The 23402-nt window shown below is 37.4% G+C and overlaps 1 protein-coding gene across 2 annotated transcripts in view; it reads left to right on the forward strand.

Annotated features, from left to right (window-relative positions):
* Positions 1–22594, forward strand: part of APBA2 (amyloid beta precursor protein binding family A member 2) — a gene marked incomplete at both ends in the record, with an annotated part of 37037 nt that extends 14443 nt beyond the window's left edge. The window contains 9 exons of one of the 2 annotated variants that reach the window (XM_080626518.1): positions 1908–2053; positions 3780–3815; positions 5405–5491; positions 11353–11538; positions 12285–12464; positions 14576–14788; positions 15579–15698; positions 21566–21706; positions 22523–22594. In XM_080626518.1, the coding sequence (XP_080482644.1) occupies positions 1908–2053; positions 3780–3815; positions 5405–5491; positions 11353–11538; positions 12285–12464; positions 14576–14788; positions 15579–15698; positions 21566–21706; positions 22523–22594 (1181 nt within the window). The remainder of the gene's footprint in view (positions 1–1907; positions 2054–3779; positions 3816–5404; positions 5492–11352; positions 11539–12284; positions 12465–14575; positions 14789–15578; positions 15699–21565; positions 21707–22522) is intronic. The other variant, XM_080626519.1, reaches the window with a different exon arrangement.
* Between the last annotated feature and the right edge of the window lie 808 nt (positions 22595–23402).

A 23402-nucleotide genomic window follows, 5' to 3' on the forward strand; every position in this document is an offset into this window, starting at 1 on the left:
GTCAGACTAATCTTCAAGTTTCAAATCTATTTCTTTCTTCTTCCCTTCCTCATTACTAAGCCTTACACATGCTTACAGTCAAGGGCATCCTTAAGTGCTCTGATGAGCTGGGACCTCAGCCAAGTCTGCGTTTTTATATTATTTAAAGCAGTCAGAGGTAAGGGAAGAAAACACTCAGGTAACCCAATTTGATCCTGGCAATTTTCAATACCATTCCATCCTTCCAACAGATGTCTTATTTTACTGACAATTGCTTACACTGCCTTCATGATGGGAAAATGTATGTTAGAAATGCCTTTTTTTTTCCTGTATGGCTGTTGCTATAAGCATTTTATACATGCAGTTTTTTCATACATGATGCTGCAGATTTTGTTGCTAGCATAATGATTCTGCAAAAAATCACTTCCTAATGCTATGAAGAGATGAAACTATACCAAATCAAAAAAACCCAATCTTTAAAGAATCTAAATAAATAAAATTAGGATTATAAAATTGCTTAAAACAGATTACTTCCATGTTCAAGAAGTTTTCCAGACAAATTAGTTAAAAACACCATTGCTATCACCAAACAGCCGAAACATGAGAAGAATTTGTTGTTTCCTTTCTAACACTCACTAATTTCACAGACTCCTAAGAATCTGGTGGTGATTACCATTTCATAGATCTGAACATGTCTTTGAAAGTGCCTTTGACGTAGCCTATCAATGACTTAGAAATCAAGAAAAAGAAGTCTTGCTCAAAGATGTACAAAGCACCAATATAACCAGAAGTGGGTCAAATTTGACAGTTCTGAAAATAATTGAATAGAAAACAAGCTTTCCTGAGCTCAGTCAGAGCTTTGTGGATGGAAAAGTAGTACGTTAAGGGACTGGTGTGTTTTAAAGAACTAGCAGAACTTTTTTTGTTACTAGATCCTGCAGACTCTTGGAATTTTGGTCTTTGCTTGATGTAGTAATGACTCTACTGGACTTTGTACCAACAATTGCAGTTTTGCCTGTCTCACCAAAGTCACTATGTAGTTAATACTAAGTGTGTGCAAAGGCATTTTGCTGAACAAAGGCTAAAATCTGAAAAATATCAAGTTGTTTTTAAGTTCCACTGTTTCCCTCTCCTTTTTAACATGAAATTTTTCATATTCTTTCCATGTCCTCCTTTTCTGTAAGTGCATTTTGTGACTCCCCTGCTTTCAGAGGAAAAGGCTCTATGATCTGCTGTGCAGATGCCATGCTTAGACTGTGAACATTTTATTGAACTTCTGAACTGAAGCCGTTTCTCCAGCTCTCACTTTATACAATCTGCATCAGCCTAGGACCTATGTTTTTCTATCAGTCTGTCAATTTAGGCCTTATATGTGCCTAAACAGCATCAAGATGCCTACTGTTCTTGTTTCCTGAACTATCTTAACTGTGAAGTTTCATGGCAGACATTTGCTGAAGCAAAGTACACCTTTGTGCCCATTGGTCATCAGTATTTTTACCAGAGATAATATTTGGAGACTGTGTACTTCCACAAATATCTCAAAAAATGTGGAAACACAAATGTGTTTGGATCATGCTAAGTCATACCTAGAAATAGTAAAAGTTACCATAAAAGCATTTCTGAAACTTGCAAATTATTTCAATGTGTTTATTGGTGCAGCAGAGGAAAAAATTTCCAGTGATTTCCCTCTAGAATTCCACAGTCAAACCATTGTGCAAGGTTTTAAATACTGTGTGTTCAGATAGTAAGTTTCGGGTTTTTTTAAATAATTATAGGGAAAAAAAAAGTTTATTTTACACTAGATTTCTTCACCTGTTTCATATTAGAAAAGGTATTAAAAAGGTTGTTCAAGCCTCAGTGTCCTTTATTTAATTTCTTATCTCTCTACTGTCTTTTGCAAGGTAGTAACTGTAAGTGTCTCCTGTCAGTTCCAGGACCTTGTGAACCTGAAGACCTCATTGACGGAATCATCTTTGCAGCCAATTACCTGGGCTCTACACAGCTGCTCTCTGAGCGCAACCCTTCCAAAAACATAAGAATGATGCAGGCCCAAGAGGCAGTGAGCCGTGTTAAGGTAGGATATTTCTGTGGTTTGTAGAATACCCTCCAGTCTTTTGACAGTTGATCTCTAACCAGTACGGGATCTGCAGCTTCAAGTCTATTCCAGAATGCACTTACATGGGTATGGATATAGTACTGTAAATACCATTAGTTTCCAGTGCTCAGAGCTTATTATGAAAATACATACAGCATCTCTGAGGAACAAAATATGAATTATTCCAGAGTCCATTCAAAATTGTCTGGAAGCTGTATGAAGAATTCAAGACAAATTGCAGATTACAGTTAGGAAATACTCCAGTGGCAAAGCACAGGATATTTGTTTGACTGTGGTTTTACTACAGATTGTGAAGATTACTCTCAGTATATTGAATTATTACTTTTTTAGGACAAGAAGATTCATTAATATTGTGTTTGGATTTGGTGTTATTTATAGTGAATAATTTCTGTGTAAATAATGTAGCATAGGCTGTATCATACAGCTGTTTAAAAAAACGCCTTTTCTGGTTAATAATCCAAGTAGGAGCTTTTTCTTTCACAATTTTGGGGGGATTCCTCATAGAATCATAAACATAGAATGGTTTGGGTTGGAAACGACCTTCAGATAATCTAGTTCCAATCCCTCGGCGATGGATGCCTTGCACTAGACCAAGGCCTTGCTGCCCAAGGCTCTGTCCAATCTGACCTTGAACACTGCCAGGGATGGAGCATTTACCACTTCTTTGGGCAACCCATTCCAGTGCCTCACCACCCTCACAGTAAAGAACTTCTTCCTTATATCCAACTTGAACATCTCTTGGTTTAGTTTGAATCCATTACCCCTTGTCCTGTCTCTACAGTCCCTAATGAAGAGCATCCTGATAGGATCCCCAGCATCCTTATAGGCCCCCTTCAGATACTGGAAGCTGCTAAGAGGTTTTCTCCAGGCAGAACTTTCTTAGCCTGTCTTCATACAGGAGGTGCTCTAGCCCCTTATTATCCTCATGGCCCTCCTCAAGACTTGCTCCAACAGCTCCATGTTCTTATGTTGAAGACTGAATACACATGTGGTTAGAAAGAGGTAGATTTAAATGGTAATAGAAAAATTACATGCTTTGTCAGTACATGTTTTTGAAGGAAACCAGATTGGGAAAATCATTTACTTAGCAAGAGACTGATGTTTGATTTGGCATTGAGAAACAAATGGAAGGCAAGAAAGGTCCAGTTCATTCAACTTTACACACCTTAGAATTTCTATTTAGCCCAATGTGATGTCTAAAGCAGTAATTGTTGATTGCAATTAACTCTCTAAAAACTGTTTCATGTATTAATTAATAGCAGTCCTATTCTGTCAGAGATACTTGGCTATTTTGTTTTGTTCATCAATAATTTGTAGGCATGTGATTGATATAAATAGAACACCTTAAGTTTAAAATAGTGCATGTACTGTCATTTTAGACTGCTGTACATTTAGCAGGATAAATGTTATAGGCAGCTGTTAACAGATAACACTCTTTGGTACCAAATCTTTTGTAATCAATTGACAACATGCGTAATGTCATTAAACCCAGTTATGCTTGACAACTGCACAAGGTATAAAGAAAGCTTTCTCTCTAGCACATTCTTCTCCCACTACCCCCAAATTTTTAAGAGTCTGGATGCATAGTCAAAAAGTCTCCCCGACTTCCCACACTGTCTTTTCTCTTTCTCTGTGTGTACATCTGTCTGCATTCTTTTTTTTTTTTTCTTATGCTACTCCTCAGAGGATGCAAAAGGCGGCTAAAATCAAGAAAAAAGCGGTGTGTAAACTGTTTTTCTTGAATGCTAATATTTGCTTACATTTTTGTTGTACATGTTCTCCTGTGCGTTCTCACTTGAGTGCTGTGTCACTATGGGTCCTCATAAAGCTGTCATTTTGGTTTCTTCTTCATTAAGTAATAGAACAGTGGATGGAATAAAATGAACTCATTTTCTTCATTGTTCATTTGCTGGAGTGCCTTTCTGCTGCTCTTCTTCTGTTGAATACCTATGATTTGTTTAGTCCAAATAGATAGCCAGTGTTATCTGGGAGATTTTTCTTAATGTATTGCTTATTTTTATTTTACTAACTAAAGCAGTAAAATGCATTTCTTGTGCCTGTGACTTACCGTATATTTATTATTGATATTTAAAAACAAATAAAATAAATTTACTAGGTAGTAGCTGAAAGAATTCACACAGGAGACATTTTACTCCTCTAAAAACTATACCTCAGTTACCTAAATAGAGGTGACAAAACTATCACTAAAATGAATCTTGCTCTTTGTGATGGTCTTGGATGAAATCAATCCAAGTAATCTCTGCCAAAGTATGTGCTTGTTTTGTATTTTGCTGGATGAGACTTAATTCAGATTAAATTAGTCTAAACGAATTACAGGCACAGCTAAGCCTCTATAACTACAGAAAAGAGCAGCAAATACATCATTCTTCCTTGCACAGTTTCACCAAAGAACCAGTCTCTGACCTGGAGACTGATGCCTGCTTTTAGCACAGGTGATACAGGCTGTGGTCATTTCATTCTGAGAGTGTTAGCACAGCTGCTGCCAAATACCAGTTGCAGCAGCACACTGGGGACAAATAGCCTAGAGGAATAAAAAGGTTCCTGCTGGAACTCAAGAATATTAGATAAGCGCTTGGATGATGCTCCAGTGTGGGGTAGCAGTTGCTTTGCCACTTTCTTCTGTTTTCTCACATAAGGAGAGCTAGGACTCACACTTAGGAAGGGGTGTGGCATTACACTGTAACCCTGCTTACTCTGTGACCATGTTTTCTTACAGGATACGGAACTGTTTCCCTAGTAAGCAGTGCTCAGAAGCTGAGGTCTAAAAGTCAGCTGATGGCTTTCTGTGTTTTGAGAGAAATACTAGTTCAGCACTCAGCTCTTTACTTTCTAGGAAAAAACCCTAACATCTATAAAGCCCTAAACCCCACCACAGTACTGAGCACCAGCCTGCACTGCTTTTGGTGAACTCACGGAAGATGGCCAGGGCTAAGCAGCTGATGGAGACTAAGTCACTTTCTCAGTTCTACTATCTAAATTCCAGCACTTCAAGTACTGAAGTGCATCACTGAGACAGTGGGGAAGAAACAGCCATGCTCTTCCTCCTGTTCTGGCTATAAATAGAAATATTATTACTTGAGCTGTCAGTCCCACAGGCTCCACAAAATTACTATGCTTCACTTTTTACATGCATTCTTTGCATGTATTTAGAAACACCTTTGAATAGCCGTCTATAGCAGTTTAATAGTGTGCTCGTCCCACATCATGTTATGCTTGAAGTGACCAGTGAATTCGTCATTCTAAAGGGGAAATTAAAATTTCCCTTGTAACAAAGCATCTGTCTTTTAGACTTCAGAGGGAGATTCTCAGGCCTTGACTGAAGTGGATCTGTTCATCTCCACACAGAGAATCAAAGTTTTAAATGCAGACACACAGGTAAGTTATGATTAACGCTTCAAGAATAATGTTGGGTTACACTGTGCTCTTATATTATTAATGTGGAAATTTACTAAATTTGGATAAATTCACTGTTGCAAGAATATAGCCATGTTAGATCTGCTATTGTTGTAACACTTGCCATTTGCCAAGATAGTAATACTGACACTAGTTTTGCTTATTTAATGTACTGGAAAATGTCTGCATGTTGCTGAAATCTGTAATTCAATTTAGGAAAAGATTCAAAGTCTTTTAGGAGTGCACGTGTGCTGCAGTTTCAATACTCAAATTTACAGTCTAATAGGGAAGTAATTTGCTGCCTTGAAGAAGCTATTTTTAACATTTACCCTCCATTTTTTCCATAAATCACATCTGAGCTAGCATCCTATTTGCCTAAGGTAAATTATTAGTTATTCATATTACAGAAGAGTCTGGAGACCACAGTAACAATCAGCCTCATCATCTAAGAATACATCCACATATATTCAAGAAGAGGCACTCTTCATATGATGTTTTTTAAAGGAATTTACAATTAAATACATATAATTTATACATGGATCTCATTAGTATAATAATCTCACAAGATCTCTTAGACATTTATTATACTTACAGAAAGTCTTGAAATGTTCATTCTTATGGCAATTCCCTTTGACAAGGGCAATTTCAGTGATATTTTTGCTTTGGTTTTCACTAAAAAACTCTGCTGTATGCAGCTAACAGCGACTGAGAAATGGTAAGACCTGAAGTTACATTAAAGAACAAACCATTTAGAAAGTGCTTAGTTGAGATCAGAAAATTTATCTTATCTTGTAATATTTGGGAAAATGGAGTGACCTTATGCTTTTCTTTCAATGATACTCTTCTAGAACTGATGAAGGTAATATTTAGTATTTTTTATTTAGTAGCAGGACATACCAAGGATTATAGGTAAGTTCAACTGTCAGAAAGCTATCAAAACAAACAGACCCTTTGTAGGCAGTTTGTGAGTGGAGATGAGCAAGAGTCAGCACAGATTTGTCAAAAGTAAATCATGTCAAATCAAGTGTTTTCTTCTGACGGGGAATGTTCCTGGCACAGACATAGCACACATCACCTGATGACTTACATAAAGCTTTTATCGCATAATATTTTCTAGATTATATGATATAGATACAAGAGCTACAAGCAGGCTAAAAAATTCCCAAGAGTATACTTATTTCTGATATATTGCCATATAGATGGCAATATAAAGAGATAAAGAGCAGACGAGGACTCACAAGCATGTTTCTTGATGTACTACTGTTCAATACTTTAACATACAACTTTGAAGATGGAAAGAGAAAATAGTTATTGAACTAATATCTTGGTGTATAAGACCAGAGTTCAGAAATATCATGACTAACTGAAGAAATGAGCTGTAACTATAGGAGATACTTCAATAAAGATAAATGTAGCACTCTACATTTAGGATTTTTTTTTTTCAATTAGCATATAATTTGTTTTTCTAACAATGCAAAGCATGAGGGAGCTACTTCTTCCTGAAATTTGGGAGAGCATTACTGTCTTTCAATATGAGGGCAACAACAGCATCTTCAGGAAATGGATGATTTTTCTTTTAACATAAGCAGATGTCCTTAACATGCCACTAGAACTCCCAAGAGATGGAGCCAGATGAGGAGTAGAATATTCCATTTAAAATGGCAGCAGTGTTTACAATCTGCTATCCATAAATCATCCATGATAACCAATACCACTATTTTTATGGCTCAGCCTTTTTTTGACCTCTTGGTAGATATGATCATCCAAAGAGTACATTATCAAAGCTTATGAGTACTTTTTGCATTAGTAGAAAATAAAATACTAATAATTATCAGCGTAACGATGACTACAGTTATTGATAAATCAACAGCTTATAGTTGGAATGTATGGCAGTAAATAGCTAAGTTCTCTTTGTTGAGTAAGAATTAGTCTTAGTGGAAGTCACTCTTTACCTTCTTTAGATAGTTCAGCATTTCAATTAGACACCAACCCTTTTAAACATAAATAAGGAAAGTCCTTTGAGGCAGACCATAAACACTTTGTCAAAGTAACTGTTATCTTATTCTTCTGATTCCACTAAGATTTCTCGTGCTATAAAATAACAGTGCACCATGAGGAATGGTGTCTAGTATGAGCTGTTCCACTAGATGACAATAGCAATATTGGAAATTATTATAATAACAAGCTCTCTGGTGTTTGCCCTGGGTTTTTGGTTTTTTCTTTTCCTTGCTTTATTTTTACAGTGTGTTTCAGAGAGCTGTAAGATTTATTCCCATGTCTTTTTAGCATTGCTGCTGGCATGCTTTTGCATGTTTGGCTTGGTAATATTTTTCAGTGCTAGTGAAGTTTCCTGACTGGTGTAATTACCATAGGTCTATTTCAGCTGCTGTGGCAGCTGACAGAGACAATCTGTTCTTTCATGGCTTTATCAATTACATAAAACGTATTTCTGCAATGTGCCATCCATGTTTGAATCCATCTGTAGTGTTGTATAGCTCACATAAGATAGCAGCTGATTTAAAATGTACAATTCAATATTATAAAATAGCATGCAGCAGGGTTCGAAAAGCTGAGTAGCACCAGTAAGGTGTATTGCTACATCGGAACATGGCCAGCTCTGGTGATTCTGTTGCCCTCAGCAACAGTAGGAGATGGCACCCCTGACACTTTTAAACTGCCTATGCATTTAGTTACTGAAACTAGCAAAGAAAAAGACAGATACAGAGGTCACAAAAGTGCATGTGCAGAGCCTCTGGTTCCATAAAATTGGCTGACTCTTTAGGTTGTGTCATTCACATTCCCACAGGACTACATCACTTGAAAGCTTGGAAAAGTGCTTAGGTTTTCCTCCTTCAGGTGTTTGGGCTTCAGGAGGGACAACAAACAGGATTCTGAAAGAGTTCCTTAGAAATGAAGGGAGATACTGAGGAAGGGAAATTTGGACAGGAGAAGATAGTTTGGACAGGACAGAGGTTTTGAGAAAGGCTAAAAGAGGCAGAATTTCTAAGGACAAATATAAAGATAACAAGGATAGAATGGATGGGACTAGAGAAGGGATGTGGTAATGGACAGATAAGCAAAGATGGAGGGATTCATGGGAAAGTAACAGAGAAGTAGAGAGAGTGAAAATAAGATAATGGTAATGGAAAATAGAGTGGAATGGAATATGAAGCAAGAAAGGAAAAAGTCACAAGTAATTCAAAGGTAAAGACATGTTTATAGTCACTATATATTATGTGTCTTATTCCTAATCCCAATTGTAATTAAGAAAACCAAACCACCACAACAAAACCAAACAATACAAAACCCAAACAAAGCAATAATAATAAAAAACCCCCAACACAAAACCAACAACCAAAAAACCCACCAAAATATCCCAACAAACTTTGTGTAACTTCTGTGAGATAAGGACAGAAAATCTTTCTTGGCAGGTGAGACTAAATGCATTCATTTTCCCAGTCCATTCACTCTTGTGTACATTGCCTGTCTGATTACACCCTTACAGAACACTTAGTGCAGGCTGCTGAAAAACACTGCAGAGCCACTAAGATCCTGCTGAGATGTCCATTATAAAACATTTTTCCATTCTGAGAAAGTGCTCTAATCCTGAGCCCCTGCAGCCCTCAGAGACACCCCTCAAACTATCTCTTGACCAACATCACTTTTCACAGATAAGCTTAGAACATTTCATTTAAACGCTGAGCAGAATCATTACAACAATTTTATGGGTAGTGATTCTCTTCAGTAAGGCAGGTGGTTCTAAGAAACAATAAGTATTTATATTTTTCTCTCTCTGTCAAGTTAAATTGTACTGAAATTGTTAAAATAATTACTTTTGTTGACTTGAGAAAATCTTTCTCTCTTAGGCCTTAGAGATTTGTTCAGCTAATGGCAAACTAATACCTAGCTGCTTATATAAAGGATGCTGTTGCTTGTATAAATTATGAAAATTGTGTATTGCCTCTCACTGCATTGCATCTTTTTTTTGGAATATTGTGTATCAAGGGAAACCCTGCCACTACGGACACAGCAAGGAGGGTATCTCAGTTGTCTATTATGATTTAGATGAAAATTGATCTCATGCTGCCCGATGGGATATTCTGGTGCACATCAAGAGCCACAAGCAAAAGAAAAAAAGAAGCCTTCTTAGTTAAAAAGAAAAACAAAACAAACACCAAACCTGCAGTCAATTCTTCTTTCTTCACATTAGAAATATCCACATATATATCCAAACAGATGCCATAAGCAGCAGACACAACCTCAGTGCTGGCCAAAACCAAAGATATTTTAGACACCAGAAAGCAAATTACTGACTTAAAACTAAGAGAGATCACAAAGTAAAGTGGAACAAATTGACTCAATAAGTATTTTTTAATTCCAATTCAGGAAGAATTTGGTGGCTGTTTTTAGGTGGAGAAGAGGGTGAGAAATAGGGGACATCCTCAGCCAGTTTGATCTATAAAACTTAGAGAAGTTGTGGCTTTTATTTATTTTTAAAGGAGAAATCAGGTAGCTTATACAGGATCTTGAGTAAAGCCTGTATGAACGTACAAATAATTGTCTAAAACATTGGTGTAAACAGATATATAATTCTGTTTATCTTTGCAGTCTTAACTGTATCAAAATCCTTTAAATCATCACTGTAGTGATGTCACATATATAGTTTATTAAAGTACCATTATTTTACATATAGCAGCCTTTTAATGAAAATGAGACTGGTGGCTGCTGTTAACTTATTCATAGTTAATGCTGAGTACAGAAATAATAAAACTTACTGCAGGTTCATCCTTAGTGTTCTTGAAGGTTCTTCCTACTGGGACCTCTTTGCTCTTTAATGTAAGAAATAATTAATATTGAATATATGAATTGGAGATTGGAAACAAAAGATAAAATAGTAATACCTGAAATAAAACCAGTTTAGTGACAACATTTCCTTCTCTGGCTACAAATATCCTCTCAGTTTTCATTTGTCCAAGGTAACTCGATACTTAATCAAAGCCATGGAATAACCATACATTCCTGTGAGAAACACATTTGGAAGCAGTAGGTTGGGATTTCCCTGCTAATAGCAGAAAGTAAAATAATAGTTTAAAAGACTAAAGTAATTAAAAGGATGCAGAGCTCAGGGATTTGTGACAAGAGCTTTTTGTATTTAGTACTCTTAATGTGTTCTTAATAAGAAATACTCACTAGGATGAAGCTTGGACACGTTTCCACTTGAATTCATTCTCATAGGCAATGGCTCTTCTGAGTTGGGTTTTCCCAGCACAACCCAATGCAACCTAATGATGTTGGAGGGAATTGGTCTAGCATATGGGCTCACAGTCAAAATCCTATTTGAATCAAACTGATCTGAGGTATGTAGGTAGCCAGAAAAAAGTATGAATAATTTCACCTACAGAGAAGGTGAAATACTGTCCTTCATAGCTGTTTGCAAGGAAAGTAAGAATTGAGAAAATGTTGCCTTAGATATTATAGCTATTATAGGATGTGATTAAAGAAAATGGTGAAATTGTAACATCTCATATATTTATGACTTCTCTAAAACTTGTTCTGTCATTATGAAATGCATCTGTTTCATTCAGCAAAACCAATACAAAAGGGAAACATAATTTTCCAACAGCATGAAAGTGGTTATAAAACATTACTATAGATCTTCATTATTGCTTTACAGTAGGAACCATGTTGTATTTGCTCAGACAACACTTCTGTCAAAGCCAGTTTCCTGAAGAGCCTTTGTTATTCTCAAGCAACTGGCCATCAAGGAGAGGGAAGATACAGCATCTGTAGAATAACAGCAGGCATGTGTGAATAATGATTTTATTTCTATTTGCTTTTTGTAGGAAACAATGATGGACCACGCGCTGCGCACTATCTCATATATTGCAGATATTGGTAACATTGTGGTTTTAATGGCACGACGTCGCATGCCAAGATCAGCTTCTCAAGACTGTATTGAAACAACACCTGGTGCTCAAGAAGGAAAGAAGCAGTACAAAATGATATGCCATGTCTTTGAATCAGAGGATGTAAGTAAATGGAATTAAACTTACTTAAACAACATGCATCATTTAGAGAATCTCTGAAATTACATCTGATTTCTTAAATTAATTTTTGTTGTCAGTAATCTTTTTGAAGCTGCAGGTAATCTGTGGAAACCTTAGCCAGTTGTTTGTCCATATTCATACCTCTCTCAGTTGAGATACAGCTGCAGTTAAGCAGTACTAAACATTTCTGGTGACCATTACATATGAACAGCTTTTAGTATCATTACTGTCATACCAATTAAAAAAACAATACTGAGATTTTTGGTTACAGTCAGAAGCAGCAGGTGACAACCAAAATCATCAGTGCATACATGTCTGTGGAGGCATGTGCAAGCAGAGCATCCATTCTCTCATCACTCTTTCAGAATTCAGGATTTGTGTTAGTCTTTTCTGTAAGCTATATTCCCTATTGGTACAAAGCCAGTGCTCTCCAGTGTTTATTGGAATGGGTACATAAAGAGCATATGGCTGCTTGCTGCTGCAACATCGTGGTGAAGGCAGATCAGCAGGGTTTGTAAATGAAGTTCGCAATTTTATTTTGGATGTAATGGATTTTTTCTATACAACTGACCTTAAAGTGACTTTATATCCATACTAACATAGCAACTTTTCAGGATCCTTTATTTTGACTTTGTCTTAAAATCCAATATATTTCTTATTTCTTATGGTTTCAGTGGTAAACTGTTTATTAGTCCTTTCTCCAAGATGTGTTTTGTTCTACATTCCAGGCACAGCTGATAGCTCAGTCAATCGGTCAGGCTTTCAGTGTCGCTTATCAAGAGTTTTTAAGAGCGAATGGAATTAACCCAGAGGATCTCAGTCAGAAAGAGTACAGCGACATCATCAATACCCAAGAGATGTACAATGATGACCTCATACACTTTTCCAATTCAGAAAACTGCAAAGAGGTAAACTAGTTTTGCAATTTCATTTCAGATTGATCTATTTTTTTTCAGAGGAATGTAGTTCTCATGGAAATACTGTTTGCATTTTAAGGATGTCTACATCTCAAGATGCATTGCTTCTTCAATTCTGTGCTACTAAAGTAATCTTTATAAGTTTTATAATTTCTTCTTTCCATTTTCAGGGTCTTTCCGCTTCCATTCATCAAACCAGTAATAAAGTACATTTACATCTGACATAGATAAGCCCTGTGCTACTCATAGTACACAGTGTAAAGTGTTTTTACATTTCACCAATATAGTGATACAGAGAGATAACAATACATTTTGATGCACACTGTAAGCAATTTCATACTTAATAGATAAAATGACCAAAAGCCCAGGATGCTGTGGCACTGGGCAGACCAATTTCTCCTCCCCTACTAGAACACCAGAAAAACTGCCACATGAAATAGAGTTTCAAATTCATAATGCATGGCAGGGCAAGGATTTCCTTTAAGTAGCCCATATTACACAGTTGTAACTATATACATTTGATTTTGGAAGTAATGGATTCTTTCTCTACAATAACAATATATTTAACAATGTGCATTTCATACAAAAGTCACTGTCTGGGCTTTCCAAACCAGAATGTGGTGAGTGCAGTTGCACCCAGATTCTGGTTTGGTTTGTATTGCTGCAGTGTGATAGGGATTGTGCCCATGTTCCAAAGGTCAGAGTTTCTGTGCTGAGTTCCAAGTCTATCTTGCTTGGAGATGAACTGCAGATTGCTTAAACCTTCAGTCACAACTTTCCTACTTACACGCCCTTCTTCTGGCATTACAGGTTCTTTTGTACAGCCCACATGTTCTTGTGAAGAGAGCATTTTCCACCTATACCTGCAGATAGAAAGGTTATGATTTGATGTGTGGTTTTATATGTCTGCAGTCACTAGATATCAATAGAATGTTCATGTGGTCATTATGTGCCAACACACTGGACTAAAGGATCTAATCCAGGGTGAATGATCAATTTTATGACAGAAATGAATTTTGGCCATAAATGGCCATACTTTTTCTCCTGGTCTAGTGGGAGGTGTCCCTGCCCATGGCAGGGGGGCTGGAACTAGATAGTCTTAAGGTCCTTTCCAGCCCAAATGTTCTATGATTCTATGTGCATATAAGCATGACAAAATACTTCTTGTAGCAAACAAGTGAAAAATCAATACAAGTAGTCTCGGTTTAACTTAGCATCGGAACAAAAATACAAATGTATCACATTTCAAAGGTATTAAGAAGGTTATTATTTTTGAGGCTCCTTTGCTTCCTATTGGTTTATGTATATCTGAACAATGAAAGAGTTACAGCATACTGATTGGTTTAAAGTCTTGATAGATAGCTTCAGCAAAAGTCAGCTGGCCTTTATGATTTCTGTAAGTACAGATGTCCCTGTCCTTCCACATTTGAAAGCCAGCAATTCACAGTATTTGCTTAAAGAGTATGTTCTCTCCTTAGGCTTTTACTCCTGTAAAAGTTAGATATGCTATGATCACTGAACAGTTAACATCACCATATTTGAGGAGAGGTCATAATTTACATTACATCAGCACATCAGGGGTCTTAGAGTAACCAGTTAGGCACAAGTGTATTCAATAATAATAATAGTAGTAACAACAACAATACTAAGAGATCGTTGCCTGAAAATAAGGACAGATAAACTCTAAAATCAAGAGACAGCCTGAGCTGATGGCAGAAGCGGAGCTGAACTTCCAGGCAATGCCTTAGGCACAAAATGTTACAGGCTGACAAGTTCCAGGATGGATAAAACTTCCTTGGCATTCACTCATTCATTATTCAGTTCCACCACTTCTATAGAGTTCACCGCTGTGTTAGTTTCTTCCTTACTATAAGATTTACATGACCTTCAACAAACAAGTGGACGATATCCCTGGAAAGAAATAGGTATGTATTACACAGTTTTAACAGCATTTTTGAAGTCACGCTACTACCTAATGGCAAAGAATAGAATTCTTTTAATTTGTAGATGTTATTCAGGAACAACTGAGATGCTAGTGCTCAAATTTAGATGAAGACAAGCAAAAAATGTGTGGTTTTTGTTTTGTTTCTTTTTAATTGCAGCTCCAGCTAGAAAAGCAGAAGGGAGAAATTCTTGGGGTAGTGATTGTGGAATCTGGATGGGGATCCATTCTACCCACCGTTATCCTGGCTAACATGATGAATGGAGGCCCTGCAGCCCGTTCAGGAAAACTAAGCATTGGAGACCAAATTATGTCCATTAATGGGACCAGTTTAGTTGGTCTACCTCTTGCAACATGCCAAGGGATCATAAAGGTACCTCAAACTTACAAATATATGCTCTAGATTTTAAGCCACCAGAGATGTAATCTTCTGTCAGATCCTGGAATTTGATTCTGGAGATCCTGAAGATCTCTAGCAGGTATGATTTTTCATATCACTGAAAAAAACCCACCCCAAAAAGTAGTCTTGTCACTAGCAAAAAGTAGATTTGGAAACAGAGATTCAGGGGTGATAATGTACAGAAACCTAGGACTGGATAATTGTACTGCAGCTTTGTTACTGGACAATTAACAAATGGGTCCAGGTCTGAAAAACTTGCCTAAATGAAGTTACTTAGCTGTCTTCAAAGTTTCAGGATTCCCCACAGCTTCCAAATTCAAATCAGGATTAAAATCTACTATTCTTCTTTGAGCACCATGTAGAGGAAACGGATGGGACTGGTAGACTACAAGACAGATCAAGTGAATATATGAAGATTCCCCAGACACAGTGGAATCTCTGAGACTACATCTAATGTTTGCAGATCTACCAAGAGCAGCAGCAGGAGATTAATTAGCCAGACAGTGGTAAAAGGCAAGATGTAGTCAGTTTTGGTCTCTCTTGAAAATGTTTCTTGAAACTTCTATCGTAATTCAAGGCAAAATTTTGATATGTTTTGTTGGACAAAATAGCTTGTGAGATAAATAAGTTAACAACAGGTATCTATTAAGACCAGGTGTTCTTTCTTAGATCAGGTGCTTTACACTCTTGCAATTAGGAAACCACTAATGAAAGAGCAAATTAAGATCCGTTTTAGAAATGTTAACTTTGGAATGTCTTACAGGGTCTCAAGAATCAGACACAAGTAAAACTGAACATTGTCAGCTGCCCTCCTGTTACAACTGTCCTTATAAAACGGCCAGACTTAAAATACCAGCTGGGCTTCAGTGTACAGAATGGAATTGTAAGTTTCTGTGTTTGGTAATTGGTTTGGGTTTGGTTTTTTTCTTTAAGGAAACACACAAATACTGAAAAATCTTTGCACATGACCCTTCTTGTACTGTGATCCCTTAGTTTATCAAAACTTTATAATCACATCTCTGAGTAATATAATGCAAAAGGACAACACCAGGAGAACAGTTACTGCCATTCTTGAGAGACTTTTCCACATAATACAGCCACAATATTTATAGTTCCGATTGTTTGATGTAGTATCTGGATCACCTAATTCATGTATAACTATCATTACTGTGCCAGACTTGCAAGGAGAAGAGTTATGCTGAAACAGGCTTTCACAATTACTGCATTCTAATCCTAGCTCTGATCCTGTTTCTCTTTTTTTAACTTTCAGCGCATACTCACCAAAACGTTTTTCTTCTGGTGTGCATAGCTTATTTGTATTATGTGGCAGTGAGCGTGGGAATGTAATTGTGACCTCCTCCTCTTAAAACTAAACACCTCTCATTACAAGTAATGGTATAGGTTGTGGCCCAGGTATCTCTCCTTTGCATGCTGCCGTTTCCCTACAGTAACAGCAGCAACAGATAATAAATGTGGTAGGTAACGCTTACCCAGTGCAGCTCAGGGTCCTTCTCTCATGGTTCTTCCTTCCCAAACCATTCTCCCGTACCTTTCCAAAGCAAACTCCCAATACAACTAGCTCAGGTAGCCGCCTGGCCCTTCTGGGGCTGATACTAGCATTAGGAAGTGTCTGTAGTGCAGGACCATCATGATCTCCTCTTCCTCCAGTCTAGGAAAAAAAATAATCAGGCTGCTCACACAGAAAACCACATCACAAAGGACTGTGGGCTCTGGTCCCCTGTTCTGTGAAAATCATCGATAGAAGTTGCCAGATTTCTGTTGCCACCCTTGGAAGAGTAGCAGGTAACTCTATAGGATATAGTTTATGGGTCTTACCGTGCTTTAGGAAATAGAAGGCTCATGAATAGATTTTTATCTCTACTAGCCATCTTTATTTCTGTACCTAAGTTTGAAGTGTTCCTAAGATCACATATCACGATGTGGTCACAGCAGAGACTGGTATAAAGAACACTGCTACAAGTCCAGCTGGAAGCACTCTGAACGATACCTATATCCCAGGATGACATCCTTTAGAAGCAGAGGTTTAAAGTATTTGTCATGTTTGGGATTAATGTGCTGACACTTGAGTAGAGAGAGTTCCATAAAAAAATACAGAAACGTCAGGTGAGTGGCGTATTTCTGTCCTCCTCTGTCTGTGCTTAATCCCCTTTCACCTATGGGTATCTGCATGTCAAGTGGGTATGGTTATTGCTGGTAGCTCACTCTGTGTTAGGAAATCCAAGTCTTGGCGTAAAAAGGATGAAAGGGATAGGATCTAGTTTTATGAGATCTCACAGAGGGTGCTTAGAACAGCATGTAACACTGATGAGGCATTATTTCCTAATAGCTACCCTTTTTCCATCTAGTATGCTCAGATGGTGCTATGATAGAAAGACAAAAATAAGGAACAATGAGCAATACTACGGTGTCTTTTAGGAGGCCTGTCTCAGCATTGGTGGTGTTGGGTTAGGGCACGGGAAAAGAATCACGCTGAGAAGGATGAGAAGCATATCGTGTCCTCACATGTGGTGTCACATAGTGACAGCATTATCCCAGCTAATGATCTCGTACATAGTTGGAGCCTTAGTTTAGTGAAATCTGCACTGTGGCTGTTTCCTTGGCATAGCGTGCTCACTCCATCTACTGGTCATTTGTCACAATCGCAACACTGGATGGTCATAATCCATTCCAGTAAATGAGTAACATTTAGATAACATCCAATATAAACTTTACCAAATTCAGCATAAAAGTCGTTCTCAGGTAACCAAAAAGAAAGCTTTTAAAGACATTTAATTTATGAAGAGTCTCTGTTTGAAAACAAAAGCCAATGAGTAAGGAGAGATTAACATCTTTTGTTAAACTGCTACAGACAAGCTTTTGGGCCTCTAAGTCCTTCCTAAGACTAACTCCCTCTTACCTCAGTAAACATTTGAAAATATGACTCTGCAAGTACATCTCCCTGGTATTTTGACAGCAAACTTTTCAAAAGCGGTTTTGTAATTGCCAGCAATTGTTCCGAATTATGGCATGATTTAGAAAGAATATCCTTATTTGTCAGCTCAGCATTAGCACAATGAAGAAATAAATGGCTTGCCAGAAGAGGTGTAATTAACTGTCTGTTACTGCTATGCCCTCACCCCAATATGCATGCAGCTGGTACTTGTTTCTATGCTCTCCTGACAGCAGTTTTGCAGTGGTCCCTTTCCCCACCTCCTCTCATCTGTGTAGTGTGTACAGCTGTACATTAGTGAGTAGCCCATAAACAACCTGGACATACAGAAATACTGCCTGAATTGGGTTTTGCTTGCATAGGGTATGAGGAAGATGCAAAGACTGGGCCGCTGCAGGTCACTGTTTCCTATGTGTATTTTGTACAGTTTAATTAATGTAAAGCCTGCAGTGTGCTTCACGGAGCACTAGTAGTGCCAGCGTTGGAAGTTTTAGTTAGGGAACAGCACAACAGCATAAATCAGAGTGTTAATCTTGCAAAATTCCTCTTCCACTTTTGATCCAAATATTCTTCCTGGGTCTTGACAGCTACTGATGTATCTTTACTGCATGTTTATAAAATGTATCTAAAATTTGAACTGTAAAATAGTAAGAACAAAAGAGATACTGTGCATATATATGAAACAAATATGAATGTTTCGTGATGGGGAGGTAAACATGAGATGATCTGTCAGCCAATTTCTGAAAATCATTATGTTACACTTCTTTTAATATTGGGATATTTAAATAGAAGTGGTCCTCTCATATCACGTCATCATCTTGTTCCTTAGATTATGAAAACTATATGGATTACCAGTTGTATTTTTACTGCTAATTAATGCACCATTTCTCAGTCTATCTATCCCATTCTATCTCAGATATTTACCCCATTCCTCACTTTGGACAACTCTATCTAAAAATATGGTAAAACTTTACAGAATGGACCATTTATTCTTTCCTCCTTGCCTTTGTTTCTATTTATTTAAACTGTCCGGGGAAATAAGATACAAGGTTTGAATAGAGTAATAAAAGGGTGTGAGATAAGGATTTTAAACATTTTAAATGTTTTAAGCCTGGCTTAATAGGTTATATTTATGGCATTTACACAGAGTGAGTAGTTAGTCTGCCTTGCACTGCTCTATCAATGTTTTCCTACACAATGGGCAGTTGCAGTTAAACTGATGGTGAAGCTTCTTAAGTTTCACATCTGAGGCATTGCAGCTTGTCTAAGACATTGCAGAATCTGTAACAGCTGAGTGGATTGAACCAGTACGGTTTATACCTTTTTTACTTTTTTTTTTTTTTCTTTCTTTTCTTTCTCCAGTTTACACAGTAAATGGAGTGCAGGCTTTTGCCTACAAGAAGACTGAGATCCATCATGCTTTATTTAATAATAATGCAGCTGTCACTGTGTTCATGAGTAGAGCAGGCTAAACAATCCTGGCTGAATAGAATCCTGCTTAGTGGTACTGCTCAGCTTAAACTTGCCAGCCCACTGGCTGGAGACAAAATCCTTAATGCTCCTCTGAGTGAGACAGGAGCCATGTAAGCGTGTGCCTTAAGTACAGTGTATTTACATCTGCACCGACTCCAGCTTAACAGGACCTATGATTCTAGAGAGCAACTGGGGCTCTGTGTCTGTTTCTACCTCATTAAAGGAGTTTTAATGCTCACAAAAAGAAAGCCTACTCCCTTCCCTGCAAGGGGATCACATTCTTGAAGGAAGAGACCACTTCTTATGTCTGAGGCTGTTAGAAAAAAAAATTTCACTGATGGTATTAAAAGTGCTTTGAGAGCACACAATGAAAGGTGCTCTGGATAGATAGGCAAGCCATTATCTTTTCCTTTACACCATCGGAGCACGAGGTCACATTTCCATTTGCTCTGAAAGTTTTTATTTCAGCTGGCTGTACTGTCTCTATTTTCTTTCATATCCTGAAAAACATATACACAGGGTTTCTTTTGGCACATTCTGATTTCTGATTGCTGCATTAACAATCTTCAACAGCAAGGAACAAACTCTTATTCTAACAGTGAGTTGAACTGAGAAGCTTTCTATAAAAGAGAAGATGGGTGTAGTACAGCATATCGTGCCGGCTATATGATTAAAGCTGACAAGCTGCAAACCAATATATTATACATGACTGAAGTTCAAGTCAAAGTCAGTTCTGTGAAGGGTCCTCATGGTGCCTCTATCCATAAAAGTCCATCAGAAATACTTCATGAACCGCAATGGTTAAAACTCAGCCACTAATGATAGTGTGGTAGAAGATAAATCTCACTGCAGGAGAAAGATTTAGGGTTTTTGGGGGTTTGTTTTGGGTTTTTTTGTTTGGTTGGTTTTTTTTCCTCTGAAGGTTGAGAAGGGTCTTATAAACAAAACTATGTATTTTTGCTCCTATATATTTAATAAATATTTGATTTATTAAAATATATATATTTATATTATTAAGATATATCTATTATATATAAAAACCTATATATTTTTGTATCAAATAACTTGAACTTGAGTAAGGAGGGACTTCATTTTTTTTTTATAGCATTATTGTTATTTGTGAAGAGGAATTTAAAGGAAACTGCTAGCGTCATACAGAAAAGATTCTCGTCAACCACAGACAAAAGTTTCAGTTTCAGTATATTCCAACTCGGCCATCTCCCCATGTACTGTGTTTTTGAATTAAATTACAAATTCACTAGGGACACAAACCACATCTTATCATATCTGTATTTAGCTCCAAGCAAATTACCAGATCTCAGCAAGCAATAATTCTTGGCATAAAATTCTAACTATCCACAGTAACTGCAGAAACAGCCATCACTGGATGCTCTAGCACGCCTTTCTTTTCCTCCAAGACCAGACTTTCCTCAGTAAACAAAAGGTGAATCTCAGCACTGCTAAGCTCTGCTCAGTTCCACAGATTCAAGCCAGACATTATCTGCTTTATGAGCTGCACAAGCTTAGTCATCTGAAGTAATTTACCAACAATTTCTATCTACCATACAGCTGTCTAGTCTGTCAGGGAGGGCCCTGTTGCAGCACAGATACTATCACGGAGGAGGAAACATTATTTTAAATTCTCCATTCTGGATTCAGATTTTTCTGTCTGTGCATTATGCATGTTGCAACAGCAGAATAATTTTCAGTAGCAGTGTCTGCAGGGACTGTGCTGGGTTAACTTGTGCCTAGCTCTTTACTGGTACCTGCAGCCATCAGTTGAAACAGCGGCTTGACTTGCCTTCTTCCTCTTGAGCTCCCTATGGCCAGCAGCACTGTAAAACATGGAGAAAATCAATGGCTCTGGAGAGCAGAATGCCCTTTTTGAACCTGCATAGGCAGAGGGAACTGTGCTGAACACAGCCTATAAAAAGAATCAGAATATGTGCATTTCATAGAATCATAGAGTGCTTTGGGTTGGAAGGGACCTTTTAAGCTCATCCAGTTCCAACCCCTGCCACGGGCAGGACACCTTCCACTACAGCAGGTTGCTCCAAACCCTGTCCAACCCGGCCTTGAACATGGCCAGGGATGGGGGAGCCACAGCTTCCCGCAGCACTGTGTGCCAGGGCCTCACCACCCAAAAAACCAAACAAACCCAAACCAAAACTCAACCAAACCAACATTTAAAAACATGTAAGTATTGCTTAGTACTTTTCACAAGTATCCCCTGGAGTCCTTTGAGTGTCAGCACTCATTATGATATATTAAATGCTAATAACTGCTATGTTATTTAAAGTTTAATAAACTTTGCTTTCTTTTGGCAGATTTGCAGCTTGATGCGAGGTGGAATAGCTGAGAGGGGAGGGGTAAGAGTAGGACATCGTATTATTGAGATCAATGGACAAAGTGTTGTTGCTACTGCTCATGAGAAGATAGTACAAGCACTGTCTAATTCAGTGGGAGAGGTAAGAAAACAATCAAATACATCATCAAGGAATTAACTGTTGAAAGAATATATGTTTCATTAAACCACCACCTAAGTAAATTGGAGTTGAGCACTAATAACAAATAGTTAACATTTTTTGAACAATTAGATGCATACTCACTACAATTTTTCCACTCATTTTCAAGAGTTCCTGGCATGATTCTGACCCTTCTATCAGCTCTTAGAATTAAACCAATTAAGGGAAGAAATCACTCAACAATGTTAGCTATTTCATGTTAGCTAAAAAATGTCTCTTGGCTTATCATTATAACATGTCGTAGAAATAAATAAATAAATATTCAAAGGGCTGAGAGATTCAAGATTCAAATGTATATATCGCTTAATCATTTAATTTCCCCTGAATGTCTCCAACTTACCTTTGGAATAAGACATTGCTCTCCAGTGGTTTTAGAGAAATCAGCAATGAGTGAACAAGATCCTGCAGTTTATATGAATCCCTACTGAAGGGCTGTAACCAGAGTAAGGTATAACAATAGAAAGCCTTTAGGTGTCTTTTTAAGCTGTGTGATGTTACATCATGTTGTTGTCATTAAAAAAACCTCAAACAACAAAAAAACCCCAAACAGGAAAAAAACACCGCACACACAAAAAACCAACGACAGCAAATCAGCTTGTTAGAACCAGAAAACTCTGAACTAGAAACATTCGTAACATTCACAGCTATAGAAACCAGGACAATAAATGTACTTATACCCCAGGGAGAGTAAGACTGGCCCTTATGGATTATTTAAAACTAGTAACAACTCTGTTAATGCCTGTGTAACTCAATTGACAGATTCACATGAAGACTATGCCAGCTGCCATGTTCAGGCTTCTAACTGGGCAAGAGACACCCTTATACATCTAGCGTGTGACTCTTGCAGCAAAGTAATGATTCCATCAAAGCTGAAGAGAATTTTGTATTTTGTAAGAACGAAAGGCTTTGAAGCTGACCTGAGGACTCCGACACAAGGACCAGACAGGTGTCTCTGCCTTTTCTCTCCTTCCTTTTTATTTCTTTGCCAAAAACTGATGAGAAGGATGGTCCAGGACAGTAATCACTGACAGAAACCTTTGTAAAGCATTTAAGTATTTTGCAACATCTTCTAAACTTTTTCTCATAAAAAAACATATTTATTTGTAACCTTTATGTGGAGTGATGTATGTATGTATGTCTGTCTTGTTTGATAACACGGTGAATGTGACTACTTGATGAATGAGACCGCAGGAAATGGTAAAGAGAAGCAATTAGAGAGAGTGATGGCTGCCTCAAGTTAGAAAAAATCCCAGTCCCAGAAAGTGATGGCTTTGCAGAATTATAAAGCTGGTGCCGAACACATGGTATTTCAGTGGCGAGGAATGTCTGCAGTTAAAACTTTTAGACTCTAATGTAAAGAAAACCACTGTAGTACTTGGTATTGTTATGACAAGTGTAACCTGTTTGGCAAGGTGTGAACATAAACATGTAACAAGTGTTTCATATGCTAAATAAAGAATAATTGCCACAAGATTAAAATCAAAATATTTATTTAGATACATATTTATTTTTAATGCTTGTGATTTTTATGGTTTAACAGAGTTATTTCATGGATAACTTATTGCACAGGTTGTGTAATGTTTGTGCTGGGCTGGGCTTTTTTTTCTTTAAGTTTTGCATATTACCTTCTTGATTCTAT

This window comes from Psittacula echo (genome assembly GCF_963264785.1).
Source record: "Psittacula echo genome assembly, chromosome: 10".
Taxonomy (NCBI): Eukaryota; Metazoa; Chordata; class Aves; order Psittaciformes; family Psittacidae; genus Psittacula; species Psittacula echo.